Source organism: Coptis chinensis, chromosome 1, assembly GCF_015680905.1.
Source record: "Coptis chinensis isolate HL-2020 chromosome 1, ASM1568090v1, whole genome shotgun sequence".
In the NCBI taxonomy this organism is placed as follows: domain Eukaryota; kingdom Viridiplantae; phylum Streptophyta; class Magnoliopsida; order Ranunculales; family Ranunculaceae; genus Coptis; species Coptis chinensis.
In genome coordinates this window covers 19,779,560-19,795,286 of record NC_141456.1, presented here as the reverse complement: position 1 = coordinate 19,795,286, position 15,727 = coordinate 19,779,560, and the positions used below count along the sequence as shown (strand labels likewise).

Genomic DNA, 15,727 nt, shown 5'->3' with positions numbered 1-15,727 from the left:
TCACCATTCAAATACTATATTCCTCAGCCCAAAACTTGATTTCACTCATACCTACAAAATTTCATTCTAAAATATTGTTTGAAAAAAATAAATTAAAATAAAAAAGATTCAAGCAAAATGAAACTAATCAATGTAAATAAAATAGAGGAAGCGCCTTAGAATTGCATCAAGCCCCTTCTTCCTCACTCCAACCCCTTCTTCTTATTCTTCCAGCTCAACCCCTTTCTTCTTCTTCGACAAAAAGTATATTTTCCCCCATCAGCCTAATCTTCGGGGGCTTGATTACATTGAAGTATTGAACTGACTCACTATAAGAGTTAAGTCTAAATATTGTACTACATTGTGCAACAATCAAAACTATACTTAGTTACAAAGTACCAGGCTACATTGTCTCTGTTTGATGGCCTCGAAACTCTTTTGTGGGAATCTTCACCCATGCTAATGCATAGTAGAATTTTCCCACCACGAGTGTTTGATGGGTTGGTTGAGAATCTGAGATAGTTTAATTTATTTAGGTGGGTGAGTTGTGAAGTTTTTGTGCCAAACCATCCCACACAATTCAACCATATCAAACAAGTTTCGCGGAAAAAAAACTTTTATTTTTCTCTATGCAATGTTCTACTAGCCATGATCACTCAACATTTCACAGGATTTGGTCCAGTTTCGAGTAATGGTTAAAATTCTAACCAAGCTTTTCAGGAGGACTTGAGACTCGGTTCACAACTAGGGCTGGCAATGGGTCGGATAAGAGCAGATACCCGATCCGGTCCAAACCAATAAAGGCGGGTCTGGGACAGGTAGTTAGCATATTGGATTGGTTATGAGTCTTGAAAATCATAACCAGACCTCTTATTGCGAACCATTATGGGCCTAATCCGATTAAAATTTTTAGTCTTATTCTTCCTAATTTTCCTCCTCATATATTTCTATTACCGCAACATTGCAATATTTAAAGTTCCAAAATAAGATATGCAAAATACATATGTAATATTACAATATGTTTTTTACATAATAAAAATATGGTTTCTATCTAAAAGAAAATCCTCCCTTACAAATTTGGATTTCAAATTATTCATTATGCTTTTTGGATTTGTGTACTTTGTGTTTGTGTTTAGCAAAAAAAAATTATTTAATATTTATATAACGAAAATTATGATCTAATTATTAAAAATTCGGTTTACCGGGTTGAAATTGAGCTTATTGGTTCGGAACTGATCGGATTCGGAATCAAAAAAAAGTTTTCGATTAGGTTCTGATTCTCTAACTCAAATATCCGTTCGGGTTGGATTCGGTTATAGGTCTCTATTGTTTGGTGAAAAACGGATCGGTTTTAGATTTGCATATATCCAGACAGATCCAACCCATTGCCCACCCTATTCACAACTTCACATTGGAATTTTGCAAAGACCCAACAAACAAATCGAGCCCAAAAACTAACTAGACTAACCCATTTAAGGCCCACAAGAAAGTCCACATTTCATTAAAAAACATCAACGGTAATAAATGCAAAGAAGATGTCTTCTCGAGATAACACTCCTCTTTTTTCTTCTGTTTACCTTTACTTTCTTTCCTACTACTCTCTCTCTCTGTTCCAGCTGCCCAACCTGCCCGCATTTTCCCCAAAACTGCCCACCATTCTCTTTCTTCTTCTTCTTTTTTGCCCTTTCCTCTTTTTACCTCTAAACTACTCTCCCTTCTTCTTCTCTCAACTCTTCCTTCAATGCCTTTCATAACTACACTTCTTCTTAACTCTATGTAAAGCTTTCAAACTACACAAACTTGTTTTATACTGCCCTTTTTTTGTGATCTGCGTTTTGAAGACTTTCAAGGGTCTTTTTTTTGAGCTGTTTTGAGCTGGTTTTATGTATATGAAGACGGGCTTATGAGTTTTTTGTGACTAATTATGTTAGATTATTGTTAAATATTGTAACTTTAATTGATTTGAGGAAGTTGGTGTTGTATATAAGGAAAGGGTACTTGGTGGTTTGAGTTATTTTGGGGTTTGGAGATATGGAACTGTGATTTAAGACCTTGATTATTATGGGATTAGTTCCTGAGACTATTCAAGTGGAAGCATGGGATGTCGAAAAATCCAAAGGGAAGAAGAAGAAGAAAGATGGTCTTGTGAAGGAACCACTCGGGTGTTGGGTGAACTTTAGGTTTATTGGAAACTGTATCTCTTCAAAATCCAAAGTTGAGAACTCCATAAGTGGGACTAGTACTCATTATGGTAATTCTTTTATGCTTTGATAAAATGGAGGTTTTTTTTAATTGTTTCTTGATTTGGTTTGTTTTTGTATGGTTTAATTGTGCTTTGGGTGCTTGGGTTTTGAGTTACAGTATGTGCCTTTTTAACATCATTGATTGAGGTCTTTTACTCCAAGTGCATGTTTCATGTTTGCTAAATATTAATTGTGTTGATTGTACCTTTAGGCTATAGCAAATTCTTTTGGTATGTTGTGTTGATGGTAACAAGTTTTGTCTATAGAGAATTTGATGACTGTTGTCACTTTTTTCCTAAATGAGGAAAGGCACAAAATTCTGTTGTTTGGAGTATAATATTAGTCATTTAATGAATAAAGTGCATTTCAAAAGTATGGAACTTTTGCTGTTTTACTCTAGGATTCAATTTTGTGCCATCTGCTCATTTGATAATTTTAGCATGCAATATAGGATATACGATATGAATCAACACGTGTCCATATTTCTGAAATGGTAGATTCTTCAAACGTTCACTGTTGATGCAATAGATAATTATATACTCATATGTAGCAAACCGCTTAATGCGTGGTTTCTGTGATGAACCAGCGGAAAGTAAATCTACAACTGATACTAGCAGAGACCAGCCAATTGCTCCAGTGTTATCTTCTACGACAACAAGTAATGCAGAAAGTAATCCTTCTACTCCAAAAGTAGCTGAAGAATTGAAAATTGCTTCTCAGCTTAGAAAATTTGCATTTAATGAGCTGAAGTCTGCAACAAGAAATTTTAGACCAGAGAGTCTTCTTGGGGAAGGCGGGTTTGGTTGTGTATTCAAAGGGTGGATCGAGGAGAATGGGACTGCACCTGTGAAACCTGGGACAGGCCTCACTGTCGCAGTCAAAACTCTCAACCATGATGGACTTCAGGGTCATAAAGAGTGGGTGGTATGTGTTCTCCCCGTGTATTTACTACCTTGTTTAGGATTTTGACCGTGTAGTGCTGGTTATGTAATAGACTATAAATGTGGACACTGTCATAATTCATCCGCATTGGCAGGCTGAAGTTAATTTTCTGGGTGACCTCCTCCATGCTAACTTGGTAAAATTGATTGGTTACTGCATTGAAGATGATCAAAGATTGTTAGTATACGAGTTTATGCCACGAGGAAGCTTGGAGAATCACCTTTTCAGGAGTACGTAACGTTCTAACTTTTGGTTCCTTACAATTGATTTGATTCGTATCAAAAGTATTAAGGTTTTAATGTCAGGGGTCTGTCTAGTCAAATGTTGAAAATGATTACAGACATGCAATCTCGCCTCTTGTAAACTTGTCATCAAAACCTTGTTTGTGTAGGTACATGCACTTTCGATGATCTCATCCATTATACAATGTTGAATATAGATTTTGTGTTAAATTAACTTTTTACTTATTTTCTATTTCCACTATGTTCTATAATATGTAATAGTTACTATAAGAACGTGAACATCAATGATTTTCATAATTAATCGTCCACAAAACATCTTTTCTTAAGCAACCTTGTTATATATATTTTCCTTATGGGACTTATACCCAAACCATTTAGGCTTAGTATCACCTGGTACCGATTATGTTCTTTGTTGCAGGGTCCCTACCTCTTCCATGGTCAACCAGAATGAAAATTGCATTTGGTGCTGCGAAGGGTCTTGGTTTTCTTCATGAAGAAGCTGAAAGGCCGGTTATATATCGAGATTTTAAGACATCTAACATACTACTAGATGCGGTATGTGCCTAAATCATGGTTTAAAACATTCAATTTTATATCCCAATTTTGTTCTTTTATAATTAGCTACCTTTATCAGGACTACAACGCGAAGCTCTCTGATTTTGGACTTGCAAAAGATGGTCCTGAGGGAGATAAAACGCATGTATCTACTAGAGTGATGGGAACTTATGGCTATGCTGCTCCAGAGTACGTGATGACAGGTGAGCATAGCGTGGTTAAGTTTAATCTTTGGAAACAAGAAGCAACAAATATTACATTCAGCAAAATGTTTGCTTAATTTTCCATAACAATGGAAGTAATGGGCAGCAGATAAACCTAGCTGCAAAATATGTTGATAAAAGACACCTCAGCCCTTTGAATAGGGAAATTAGTGTGTGTTTTATTTTCACGAGTGACAAGTGAGCCAAGAATAAAAAAGGTGGAAATATTCTGACGGTTGAGTTAGTTAGATAAGTTGTTCGATGTATTGCTATTCCATGTCCATTTTACTCAAATGAGCTGTATTTCTGTTTCTTCAGTTAGTTTTTGGTAGGTGATACTGGCTAGTGTCTGTGTGACTGTGTGTCTCACTATCTAATTGTCTGAAATCTTCGTTTGATATTTTCTTAGTATATATTCAGACATTAAAGTTTTGAATTGTGGTTATTATTACACTCGTTATTGTCAAATATATACTTGGCACATTGATATTAGTGCTCAGCTGGTTGTCACTCGATAAGATCTACATGAGATGATAGTTTCTAGGAAGATTAATACTTCTTAAGTGAACGCCAAGGCTTATGTGATTTACTGGGTTGCTGCTTATGCCTATTCTTATTTAGGAATGCTACAATATTATGGTTTAAGTTTCGTTTCTACAAAATTCTTCACATGTATTAGTCTACTATTCAGTTTACTGCTTTTGCAACTTTTTCCATTTATTATTATTATTTTCTACTTTATTTATTTATTTTAATAGATTCACAGAGCTTCTACTTTTTTCATGGATTTGCCTTGTTTCTTTAGAATAGCATACGGTTGGCGTAGTGTGTATTTCTTGGCTCTAGACCTCTAGTTGTACTCGTTACATTTCAGTCTCACTCCAATTCATTTAATTCATTTGTCTGTACAGGACATTTGACCTCAAAGAGTGATGTGTACAGCTTTGGGGTGGTTCTACTTGAAATGCTTACCGGTAGAAGATCCATGGACAAAAACCGTCCAAATGGGGAACACAACCTGGTGGAATGGGCACGGCCGCATCTTGGGGAAAGGCGGCGGTTTTACAGGCTGATAGACCCTCGCCTTGAAGGCCACTTTTCAATCAAAGGTGCACAAAAAGCTGCTCAACTGGCCCATCACTGTCTTAGCCGAGACCCAAAAGCCAGACCTCTTATGAGCGAAGTTGTTGAAGTCCTAAAGCCTCTACTGAATCTCAAAGACATGGCCAGCTCTTCGTACTATTTTCAGACCATGCAAGCAGAACGCACTGGAGGAAGCCTCAACATGAGAAATGGCCTAAGATTGCAGGCTGGATTTGTTTCAAGGAATGGTCAACCAATACGAAGCTTATCAATCCCAAATGGTTCGCATGCGTCTCCATACCACCGACACCATCCATCACCAAAGCAGAATGACAAGAAAGTGTAGCATGGGATACCTATATATCTGGTCCTTGCATTGGATCCCTATATATCTGGTCCTTGGTTCTTCCGTTCTGTGCTTTTTTCCCCGTCTGTCGGGCATCTGGGTCATTGGGAAATAAACCAGAACTGGAACAGGATGTTGACTCTGAGCATGGGATGATGGTGGGCTTTTCCTAGGATATATTTGTGATCCGGTTTGTGTTCTCAGTCCCTAATTGTAAAATCGTGTTACTAACTGAGAAATTCATGTTGGCATGAAAGAAAGTTAAAGATTCATATCTCCTTTTATGATTGAGACATTTCATAGTACCGCAATAGATTGTCTTTCAGGGTCCTGTGGAGTATCCTTGGGATTAACCACCCTGTATTTCATTGAGATTCTGTTAACTCTTGTTTAAGGGACTTGCCTCTTTTACTAATGTCCTCTTAGTTCTAAAGTATATAAGAGGTTGTATGCTTGTAAAATAGGTTGGACAGCTCAGGTTGTCAGGGTATGTGCTCTTTCTTGTCTCCAAAGACATCTCTTTTAACTTCAAAAATCAATGTCTGTTTTAAGATACAAACAACGACTTGAAAATATCAGGTGAAGTAATTTGAAGCTCGCGTGTCAAGGAATGCTTAACATTGAGGATAAGAATGCTACGCATTGTCTAATTCACACATTTGTTTTTCCTTATTTTTAACCGAAGTTGACATATTATATTGGAGGAGAGGAAACAGAAAAAGTTTTGAGTACCAAAAGAGATGCCTATCTTGTACGAAAAATACAAGAAAATGGACATTAGGAATGAGTGATCAAGCTACAAAATAAGATATCTTCAACTTGAGGTTTCAGGTTGAAGACAAATGTGCCAGTGTGGTTTACTAGTCCTCCAAATTTTCTTTGTAATATTTTAGCTTAATGACTTGCAAGGTGTACTTTACCAAAAAAATGCTTGCAAGGTATGTATTCTGTACAGGTCGTGCAGTTGTTCAATAATAAAGTTATTTTGGTATCAAAAAAGTAAAATAAAAATGTGCTAGTGTTATCATCAGAACACGGATTTGTCAGATTTCTTTGGCGACTATTGCGCAATCGTATCTGATAAACTTCTTCAATTTGAGATCAAATTCCATCTATATACAATTTGTGAGCCATTCCTTGTTAAGAATGATCCCTACGTGGGCTTCATTCATCATTATTCAAGTTAAAAAGAAATGTATTCTGCGCAGAGTTACTCACTTTTAATTGTTGGCATATGCTTAAAAAATTAAAAATTCCAGTGTCAGACATGTATCATCATTTGATTTATTAGTTACTTTAAAATATACATACGGTTCCGACTCTTTTAATCCTTTGATCGAGTGAGATTATATACAGGAGATCATCAACATAAACTTATTACAATGACACACAGATATATAGTGAATTTACTTTGAAAGACGCTTCTACGCCAGTTTCATCCAGCTTTCCTTGTTAACTGTTCCTTGGATGTGCTTTCAAAAATCTTGTCGGCATTACCAACCTCAAAACCATCACGCCTATGGAACTCCTCTATCTGTTCAGTAAAAACGGATGATGAAATGACTGGTAACTAGGTAAGTTAATTTTAAGAACATTGCTGAAGATAATTAATGATATTGATTGACAGTATGAGTAATATTCAATTTCTACTAGCACAAAGTATTTCACATATGAATGTGACAGAGCCTGACAGATCAAAACTTTTGTCAATAAAAAGAGGGGAAAAGAAATACAATTAGAATTACTGGGGCTGTAGTGCAGATATGAAAATGCATCATAACTTTGCAACGACTCAAAATTGACAAGACATAACAAAAGCATTGGTGAATTTAACCACCCATTCTTCCAAAGCTTCCAACATAATGGGTGCCATACATTCCCCTAAGACCAACAGATGGAAATAATGTGTCAAAGATTTGAGGACCTTCTGTATCTACTTATCGACTCCACCAGGGATTTACACAAAAATCTAAAGATGTCTGATAGAGAAATGCTTAGCAGACCACGCGCTAGCGCTTCGGACATTCCTTTTACATATGATTTTTACTTGTTAAATTAGAGAGGAAATTTAATTATGGAGCATATAATATCTAGGAAGACTATTTCAAGATTTTTAACCATATGTATAAAGAGTTATACCTCTTTTTCGGGTATGTTTTTGTACTGAGGAAGCACAAGTCTTTCAGCAAACTCAATGTATGAACGAGGAACAGATTCAGTGATACCATCAGCAAAACTGAAAGTTGTTGAGTCAGCAACAGTTGAACTTTGCTGCAAAAGGCCGTCTGGGCTCACTGATTGCTCACAACAAGTAAAAATTGAAATTGTCAACACAGCGGAAGTACGCAGTAAGAATATGTAACGTTAAGGAAAATATCTTCTTAATATTTCAGTTCACAATAATGACCTAAAACAGAAGAAAAAATTGCATCAGTCTGTTCAGAAATAGCAGTTCACCATTATTCTTGTTGTTTTACTAGCACATCATCTTCTCAGGACAATTCTTTTGAAAACGAATCTAACAGTTTGGAAACAGTGGCAGTATTGCATAATCTTAGAATTTCAAACAATGCGGCAATTAAGTAATAACAATACTTAACTAGATGAGTTTGCATTTGGTAAAAGACTAAAGTAAAAATAGTCATCACTCGTCAACATAAATCACAGTTTCCAATTATACGAGAATTCTGATAATTGAATTTAAAGCAAGCAGTAGAGATCTTTCCTAATATGACAGAATGATGCAACAAAAGAACATAATGGTTTGGCTTATAGCTTATAGATATCCTCGAAAGCTAGCTTACATGTCGTGACGTTGTTTCTTGCGAAACAATGCTAAGAAACGAAAATCCAATCACATAGTTCTCTGCTTAAGCAATACTCACGAACAAAACATGCTTAAATGTTTGTGGTGTAAATATGCGATAAAAAGAGTGGTGTAACAACCTTTTAGAACTCCTCCTTCCGAATTCAATCTGAACCCCTTTTCTTCAATAAATTGATTGAGACTCGTGATGCTTTTCAAGTGAGATTTTAGCCTATGAGTAGAAATAGTGGCATGGTTCAATGCATATCCATTGACAAGAGTCCACGCAGCATATTCACTTTCCCTGGGAATCCGGAAAACAATTAGTAAGATTCCACAATGAGACAGTTATTGAATGACTGGTGTGTTCATTGGTGAACGCCTCAGTGACCTTGACTGTATACATCTAAGAAGAAAAACATGCAGCATTCACCTTACCTGCAATTGAACAAAATGAAATGTAAATTTTTAATAGCATATCTAAAAGCGAAATCAACCAATTCATAATTGGTGAATCTCTATATGCTTTCAACAGTGAAAAAAGATCACTTGTTTGCAAGAAATGGATGTGAAGGAGAATACCTAGCCAATTCTTGGAAATCTGAATATATAGGCTTTTCCCATGTTAATGTTCCCAAGGCGCTTGCAAGAGCTGCATGCTCATTTCCACTACGAGACGTTTTGATGTATTTTCTTATTATTTCCTGGATTAAGCAACACACACATACTTATCATGGGTTAATAAGTAGATAAGCTACAGTTGAAAACACAACGTAACTGAAGTAACGAAAAGGAGGCAGACACTAATTAAAATTTTAAATAGGAAAAGATGTGCCCCAAAGTAATATTTTGTACATTGTCAATAATGATGTAATGCTTCTAAGATATAGAGATGTTACAATTTGAGTATTTTGCTCTAGATTGAGGCAACAAACAGCACCTTTGAACAAGCTTAAGCCCGACCTAGGACTGCTCTTCTTCTTCTTCTTTCACTAATTAATGGAATAACTTCCTTAAATGATGAAACAAACTCTATCTTCTATTTACTGAAGCACGTTGATAAAACGGACAAGGGAGAGACTTCCCTTTTTCCACCTAACCTCTAAAAGTCTTCTCAGTTGTCATGTAGCAGTCGGGACTTGGGAGCTCCTCTTCTTGTTTATGCCGCATTTCACTCAAAGGGTTGAAGGGAAATGGATCCCTCCGTAATAGGTATGAACTCATATGGCCAGTCCAAACTCTTTTGTTCTTCCTACTTCTACCTGTCCACCATAAAATAAATTGCTCGTTTTTTATACATGTGAGTCACAGAGTGTAAGTTTTAAGAAATGGTGGTGTTCCGACCATAATGGCTCTGTTTCAATGAATGTAGCTACATGTATCATGCCTTTCCTGTAAATCTATCCCAAGCGACATCTTCCAACAACTGAGATGAAGAATGAAGAAGTATACAGACTATCTTTATCTTTTTGATATGTCTTGATCCTATCTATGGCGTTTTATGTATTAGCATCTCAATAATGAAGAACCTCTGCCATTACCTTCTCAAAGACTTAATTTATACCATAAAGATAAAGATTATAGGTCGTTCTGAATTTTAATTGCAAGAACACGTCCTGCACTTATTATGTGTCTCTGTGAAATTAAAATTTATACCAGGAAGTGTAGCTTTAAAACACACCTGAGCTCGAGAACTCATCTCATCTACGAGAAGTTCTGATATAAAGATCCTGGGTAGAGGCCCATCGACACCACTCCCTTGACTATTGTGTAAAGTAGTTGGTGGGGCAAACCACAGTGCTTTCAACTTCTTTGCAGGAAACCTTAACTCTTCTCGAGGTGAATAACCAAAGTCCAGGAAAAACTTTGCCATGGCACTGATTCCGTAACCATCCACCTACAAAAGTCAGCACTAAAAATCAGTGTGCCAAAAACAATGTGTAGTGTGAGACAGCAGATTTGACAACATTCAACATACCCCGAATGTTCTAAATGCAAAATGATCATAGCAAATGGGAGCGCTGTCACTAGACTTGACAAGTTCCAATATTGCACTCGCGGTGGGATTCCTGCTTAGATACACTTTCTCCATATTTGCCAGTACACTTCTAAAGAACGGTTCAGCAACCTGAGTAAAGTAAGATGTGGCACAATAAGCCCATAACAAAACGTAAATAGTTAAATTTAATAAATAGGAGAGAGATAGAAACCTGAGCTTGAGAAGTGTGGGATTGAGATTGGTCCATTGTAGGAGTTGAAGCAATGCAATGATCTCGTTTCTTGATTATATTACAGGAAACAGAGTTTCCAAGGAAGCGTTTTTCCTTAAAAGAAACAAAAGTTGTTGATTGAGATGAAAAACAATACTTTGATTTGTTACAAGAGAAGATGGGTGTGGAAACTTTGATCATCATTTATTACCAAAATTCCAATTAATCTTAATTTAATTCTTCTCGACCAATGATATGGAGACTGAAATTCAGTTGGAGTTGTTAGGTTGTTACCGTGTTTCGATATTATGATTAGTATGTACAGCTTATTTACTAAACAAAAAAAGGTCAAGATTGTAAAATGGCAGCCTAACTCATATTTTTTAGTTTTTGTGGATGAAAAACTAAAATTTTGACATAGAATTTGACATATTTGACCGATACAGCCAAGTAGCACTACAACATCAATGTTGCACATGAAAATCACTACAACGTCAATGTTGCACAGAGAAATATTACTGCAACATCAATATTGTATTATGAAAATCACTGCAACGTCAATCAGTAGCGGCGCCAGAAGGGGCCTAGGGTACGCCCTGGCTCACCCTCAATTTTCGACCAAAAAAAATAAAGTAGTTTTACTGTTTGTAGAAACCGAAAAACACAGCTAACTAAATGACAAAAGTACATAAAGTACTACAGTCCTTAACGACTCAGCAGTGTCTTTTAGAATTTAGACTATGACATTTTAGACTATTGTTGACTTACCCCCGTGACTCAACAGTATTCAAATTTGAATTAGAATTTAGACCATGACTCAACAGTATTGAACTTGAACTAAAAACCGACAAAAAACAAAATAAAAGGACAGCACACACACCGAAACCAAAAAAAAAAAAAAAAAAAAAAAAAAAACCAATACCTTACTCAAGTTTGACTCTTTGCCTAATCAAAAAGTTATACAAAATTACAAAACCCACGCCCCTACTTACCCACTTTTCCACAATTTCACTTTTCTCTCTGTTATTTTAATTAGCTATCCATAATTTGATTAATTTCTAAAGTTTGTTAGGTAAGCCTAATATTATTAAATTTCTTGTCTTATTTTTTATCTTTTCATGTTAAGTTGATTCCTAAACCATGTTTTTTAGTTTTTTTTGTATTCTTTTTGTGAATTCATTAAACCACATATTTTTATTTAATTTTATTCTATGAATATCATAATAATATTGGTGGTTTATTTTAATTAGTGCAATTTTAATTCAGTTGATTAATGGTTTATTTTAATTATTTAAACAGATATGTTAAAGTATTTGATCAAAGGAAAGTCGTTGTCCGCTCAACCTACCCAACCACCTAATAACACAAATAATGTTGCCAGTGTTGAAGTAGGATCCTCCTCAAAGCGAAGTCACCAAGAAATTGAGGATGGTGGTGTTGAACAACCCGCGTCAAAGCGGGTTCAACGTGAAAACCGTGAAGAACTTGACTTGTCTAGTCTTCAGGGAAACCCTGCACTGAGGAAAAAGATTTCAGATTATCATCCTAATGATCAAGACTCGGTGAGAAGAACATATTTGCTTAGGGGTCCTTGCCAGCCTAATCATGCTTTTTCTCCAAGAACAAGAGGTAAGAGAATCCGGCGCTTTCAGAAAGAGTGGTATGAGGAGTTTAGTTAGTTGGAATATAGTATTCACGAGGATGCCGCATTTTGTCTATATTGTTATCTCTTTAAACCTAATAAGAGTGCACAAGGAGGTGGAGATGCTTTTTCTCATAGGGGGTTTACTAATTTGGAAAGAAAAACCAAATTAAAAGAGCACGTTGGAGGACCAAATAGTGCTCATAATATTGCTTACAGGGCAGCACAGGCTTTGTTAAATCAAGAGCAGCATATTGAGACATTTCTTCACAGACAATCTAACCAAGTTCAAAGGGATTATCGAATACACCTAACTGCAATAACTGATTGCATTAAGTTTCTTATTTTGAGACAAGGTTTAGCTTTCCGTGGTCATGATGAATCAAATCAGTCGATCAATAAAGGTAATTTTCTTGAACTTATACGATTTCTGAAAGATCATAACGAAGTCATTAAGAAAGTTTTTGATAATGCTTCTAAAAATCAAAAATTGACCTCGCCTGATATCCAAAGAGATATTGTGAATTCGGCTGCTATGGAAACTACAAATGCTATTCTAAAAGATTATGGGAATTCATTGTTTGCTATTTTAGTTGATGAAGCACGTGATATATCAATTAAAGAGCAAATGGCAGTTGTTTTTTAGTTATGTCGACAAGAAAGGTTGCGTGATTGAGAGATTTTTTGGAGTTGTGCATGTTAAGGAAACTAGTGCAGTAACACTTAAAAAGGCAATCGATGAGTTGTTCTCCAAGCATGGGTTAAGCATATCTAGACTGCGTGGACAAGGGTATGATAGGGCCAGCAATATGCAAGGTGATTTGAATGGCCTAAAAGCACTTGTAATGAAGGAGAATGAGTCTGCATTTTATATTCATTGTTTTGCCCATCAACTTCAGTTAGCCCTTGTAGCAGTTGCAAAGAACCATGAGTCAATCGCTAACCTTTTTAGTATTCTCTCTAATGTGATAAATACTGTTGGAGGATCATGTAAGCGACGGGATATGTTGCGAGATGCAATAAAGGCTAAAGTTGTTGCAGCATTACAAAGCGGAGAAATTTCAAGTGGCAAAGGGTTGAATCAAGAGACTAGTCTTAAACGATCTGGTGACACTCGATGGGGCTCACACTATTATACACTTCTTGGCATGATAACCACTTATGGTTCAATAGTTGATGTGGTTGATAATGTAGCGGAAAATGGTTCAAGCTCGGAACAAAGAGGTGAGGCTTATGGATTATTGGATTCAGTGCAGTCTTTTGAATTTATCTTCAATTTGCATTTGATGAAAGCGATACTAGGAATTAGCAATGATTTGTCAATCAAAGGCTTTGCAGCGTGAGGACCAAGACATTGTCAATGCCATGGCTCTTGTTAAAATAACAAAGGTACGCTTACAGGCGATGAGAGATGATGGGTGGGATAGTCTCCTGACTGAAGTTTCTTCACTATGTGCCAAAGATGATGTGGTTATTCCAAATATGGAAGAAAGGTATATGGCTCGAGGGAGGTCTTGATGAAGAGCAGAAGGAAACACCAATTTACATTACTATCGTGTTGGATTATTCTATCACTTTATTGATTTGCAAATTCAAGAGTTAAACAACCGGTTTAATGAAGCAAACACAGAATTACTTCTTTATATGGCATGTCTTGATCCTAGTGAATCGTTTGTTGCTTTCGATAAGCAAAAGTTGATCCGTTTTGCTCGACTTTATCCCGATGATTTTTCAGAGATAGATTAAATGGAATTAGCGGATCAACTTGAGAATTATATCATTGATGTACGTTCCGATACTAAGTTTGGTGAAATAAATGGAATTAGCAGCCTAGCCTAAAAAATGGTTGAGACGAAGAAAGACATTGTGTACCCACTTGTTTATTTGTTGATTAAGTTGGCGTTGATTTTTACCTTTACTCTTACCATCGTGGAGAGAGCATTTTCTGCTATGAATATCATAAAGAATCGTCTGTGCAATCGGATGGCGGATGAATGGTTGAATGATTGTTTAATAACATACATTGAAAAAGAAGTTTTTGATTGCATTGATACCGAGTTGATCTTACAACGCTTCTAGAAGATGAAAAAGAACGACGAAAAAAAAGGCCGCCGAGGACAACTATGAACAAGTACTTGTTTATATTTGATTTTTTTTTCTAATACATTAATATATATATATAATATATATATTATTATTATTATTATTATTATTTTGTATGCTTAGTTTTTGTCTGACTGGCTCACCCTCACTTACTTTCCTGGCTCCGCCACTGACGTCAATGTTGCACTGAGAAATATCATTTCACTATCAATGTTGCATCATGAAAAATCAATAGAATGGATATTTTGCTATGAAGAAAAATATGAGAATGACAAAATAAGAATGGAAATATGATAATGGAAAGAGAGAAAGTGTTTTGAGTGAGAGAAAAAAAAAATTGGCTCTTAATTTCGCCACTGCAACATTGATGTTGCAATATGCAATGGCGGAGCCAGGAATCTCCTTCACCTGGGGAACTCAGTGTCTCAAACTAAATCCATTTTGTTTTCCCCAACCATTGAAATAGAATTAGAAAAAATACCACCTCACTAGGAGTTTTTAGAAATTGATCACCGAATGCATAGGCATCCATATAGGTTAAATTTCCGAAAGTTCGATGATTTTTTTTTTTTTTTTGAACTTTAAGAAATTCAACATGGTATACAAACTATACATCACATAATCCCCAGCCCGAAATCTCCATCTCAAGTTTTCATACGAATTTAGTTGTGAGACTTACATTATCAAAACTATCTTATATGTTTGACGAAATACTCCATATCACTCTGTAAGTCTGTAAATGTGCAATATTTTTATTCGATAACCAATAAATGTGCATAGTTAGTTATGTAAATAAGTAATATTAACTATCAATAAACAATAGTTTCAACACATTGACTGATGAGAATACAAGATAACTGACCATTTAACTCTGGTCCTTTAGTAAATGTGGTATGAATTGAATATTAATTATTTAGTGGTGGTCACCTTCATATATGGCTGTTGAAGTATGTAAAGTTCCACAATGTTATAAGTGTGGACACGTCTTTAGTAGTTGATATTTTGGTGTATAAGGGAAACTTATCACCCAAGACAAGTTTAGTATAAAAATATGAACCGATGGGTAGAGAACACATACTCTAAACCCTACCTTCTTCTTGTGCCTCCATCCTTCCTCTTCTCCACCTTATTTACTTAACCTAACTAGCCATATGACTCTCCTAGTATAAACTAACATGGTATCGGAGCCGACTTTGTTTAGAGCATGCTAGGAGAGAGATCCGAAGTTTCAAGGTTCCAGTTTTAGTATTAGTTTCCGTCTTAGTATTGTTTCGCTTCCGCAATCTCTCTATATTGATAAAGATGAGTACATCAGTTTTTCAGAGGGGCACAACCACTTTGTATCTCGCAGTTTCTATTAGAAGGCGCACACG

The 15,727-nt window shown here is 35.9% G+C and overlaps 3 protein-coding genes across 3 annotated transcripts; 2 read left to right on the top strand and 1 right to left on the bottom strand.

Annotated features, from left to right (window-relative positions):
• Window positions 1-1,529: 1,529 nt before the first annotated feature.
• Window positions 1,530-6,056, top strand: LOC147522743 (serine/threonine-protein kinase PBL34-like). The gene is made up of 6 exons (XM_086594974.1): window positions 1,530-2,230; window positions 2,809-3,146; window positions 3,259-3,394; window positions 3,825-3,961; window positions 4,041-4,164; window positions 5,076-6,056. The coding sequence occupies exons 1-6, from the start codon at window positions 2,041-2,043 to the stop codon at window positions 5,591-5,593; spliced, it is 1,443 nt and encodes a 480-aa protein (XP_086451100.1). The 5' UTR covers window positions 1,530-2,040; the 3' UTR covers window positions 5,594-6,056.
• Window positions 6,057-6,857: 801 nt separating this feature from the next.
• LOC147522742 (2-oxoadipate dioxygenase/decarboxylase, chloroplastic/amyloplastic-like) lies at window positions 6,858-11,004 on the bottom strand. Its single transcript, XM_086594981.1, has 7 exons — window positions 10,610-11,004; window positions 10,378-10,527; window positions 10,081-10,296; window positions 8,982-9,103; window positions 8,540-8,703; window positions 7,733-7,887; window positions 6,858-7,127 (listed from the first exon to the last, which is right to left on the bottom strand). Exons 1-7 carry the CDS (start codon window positions 10,811-10,813, stop codon window positions 7,029-7,031), a joined length of 1,110 nt encoding a protein of 369 aa, XP_086451107.1. The 5' UTR covers window positions 10,814-11,004; the 3' UTR covers window positions 6,858-7,028.
• Window positions 11,005-11,910: 906 nt separating this feature from the next.
• Window positions 11,911-13,594, top strand: LOC147522741 (uncharacterized). The gene is made up of 3 exons (XM_086568395.1): window positions 11,911-12,171; window positions 12,355-12,888; window positions 12,956-13,594. The coding sequence occupies exons 1-3, from the start codon at window positions 11,911-11,913 to the stop codon at window positions 13,592-13,594; spliced, it is 1,434 nt and encodes a 477-aa protein (XP_086424521.1).
• Window positions 13,595-15,727: the final 2,133 nt, after the last annotated feature.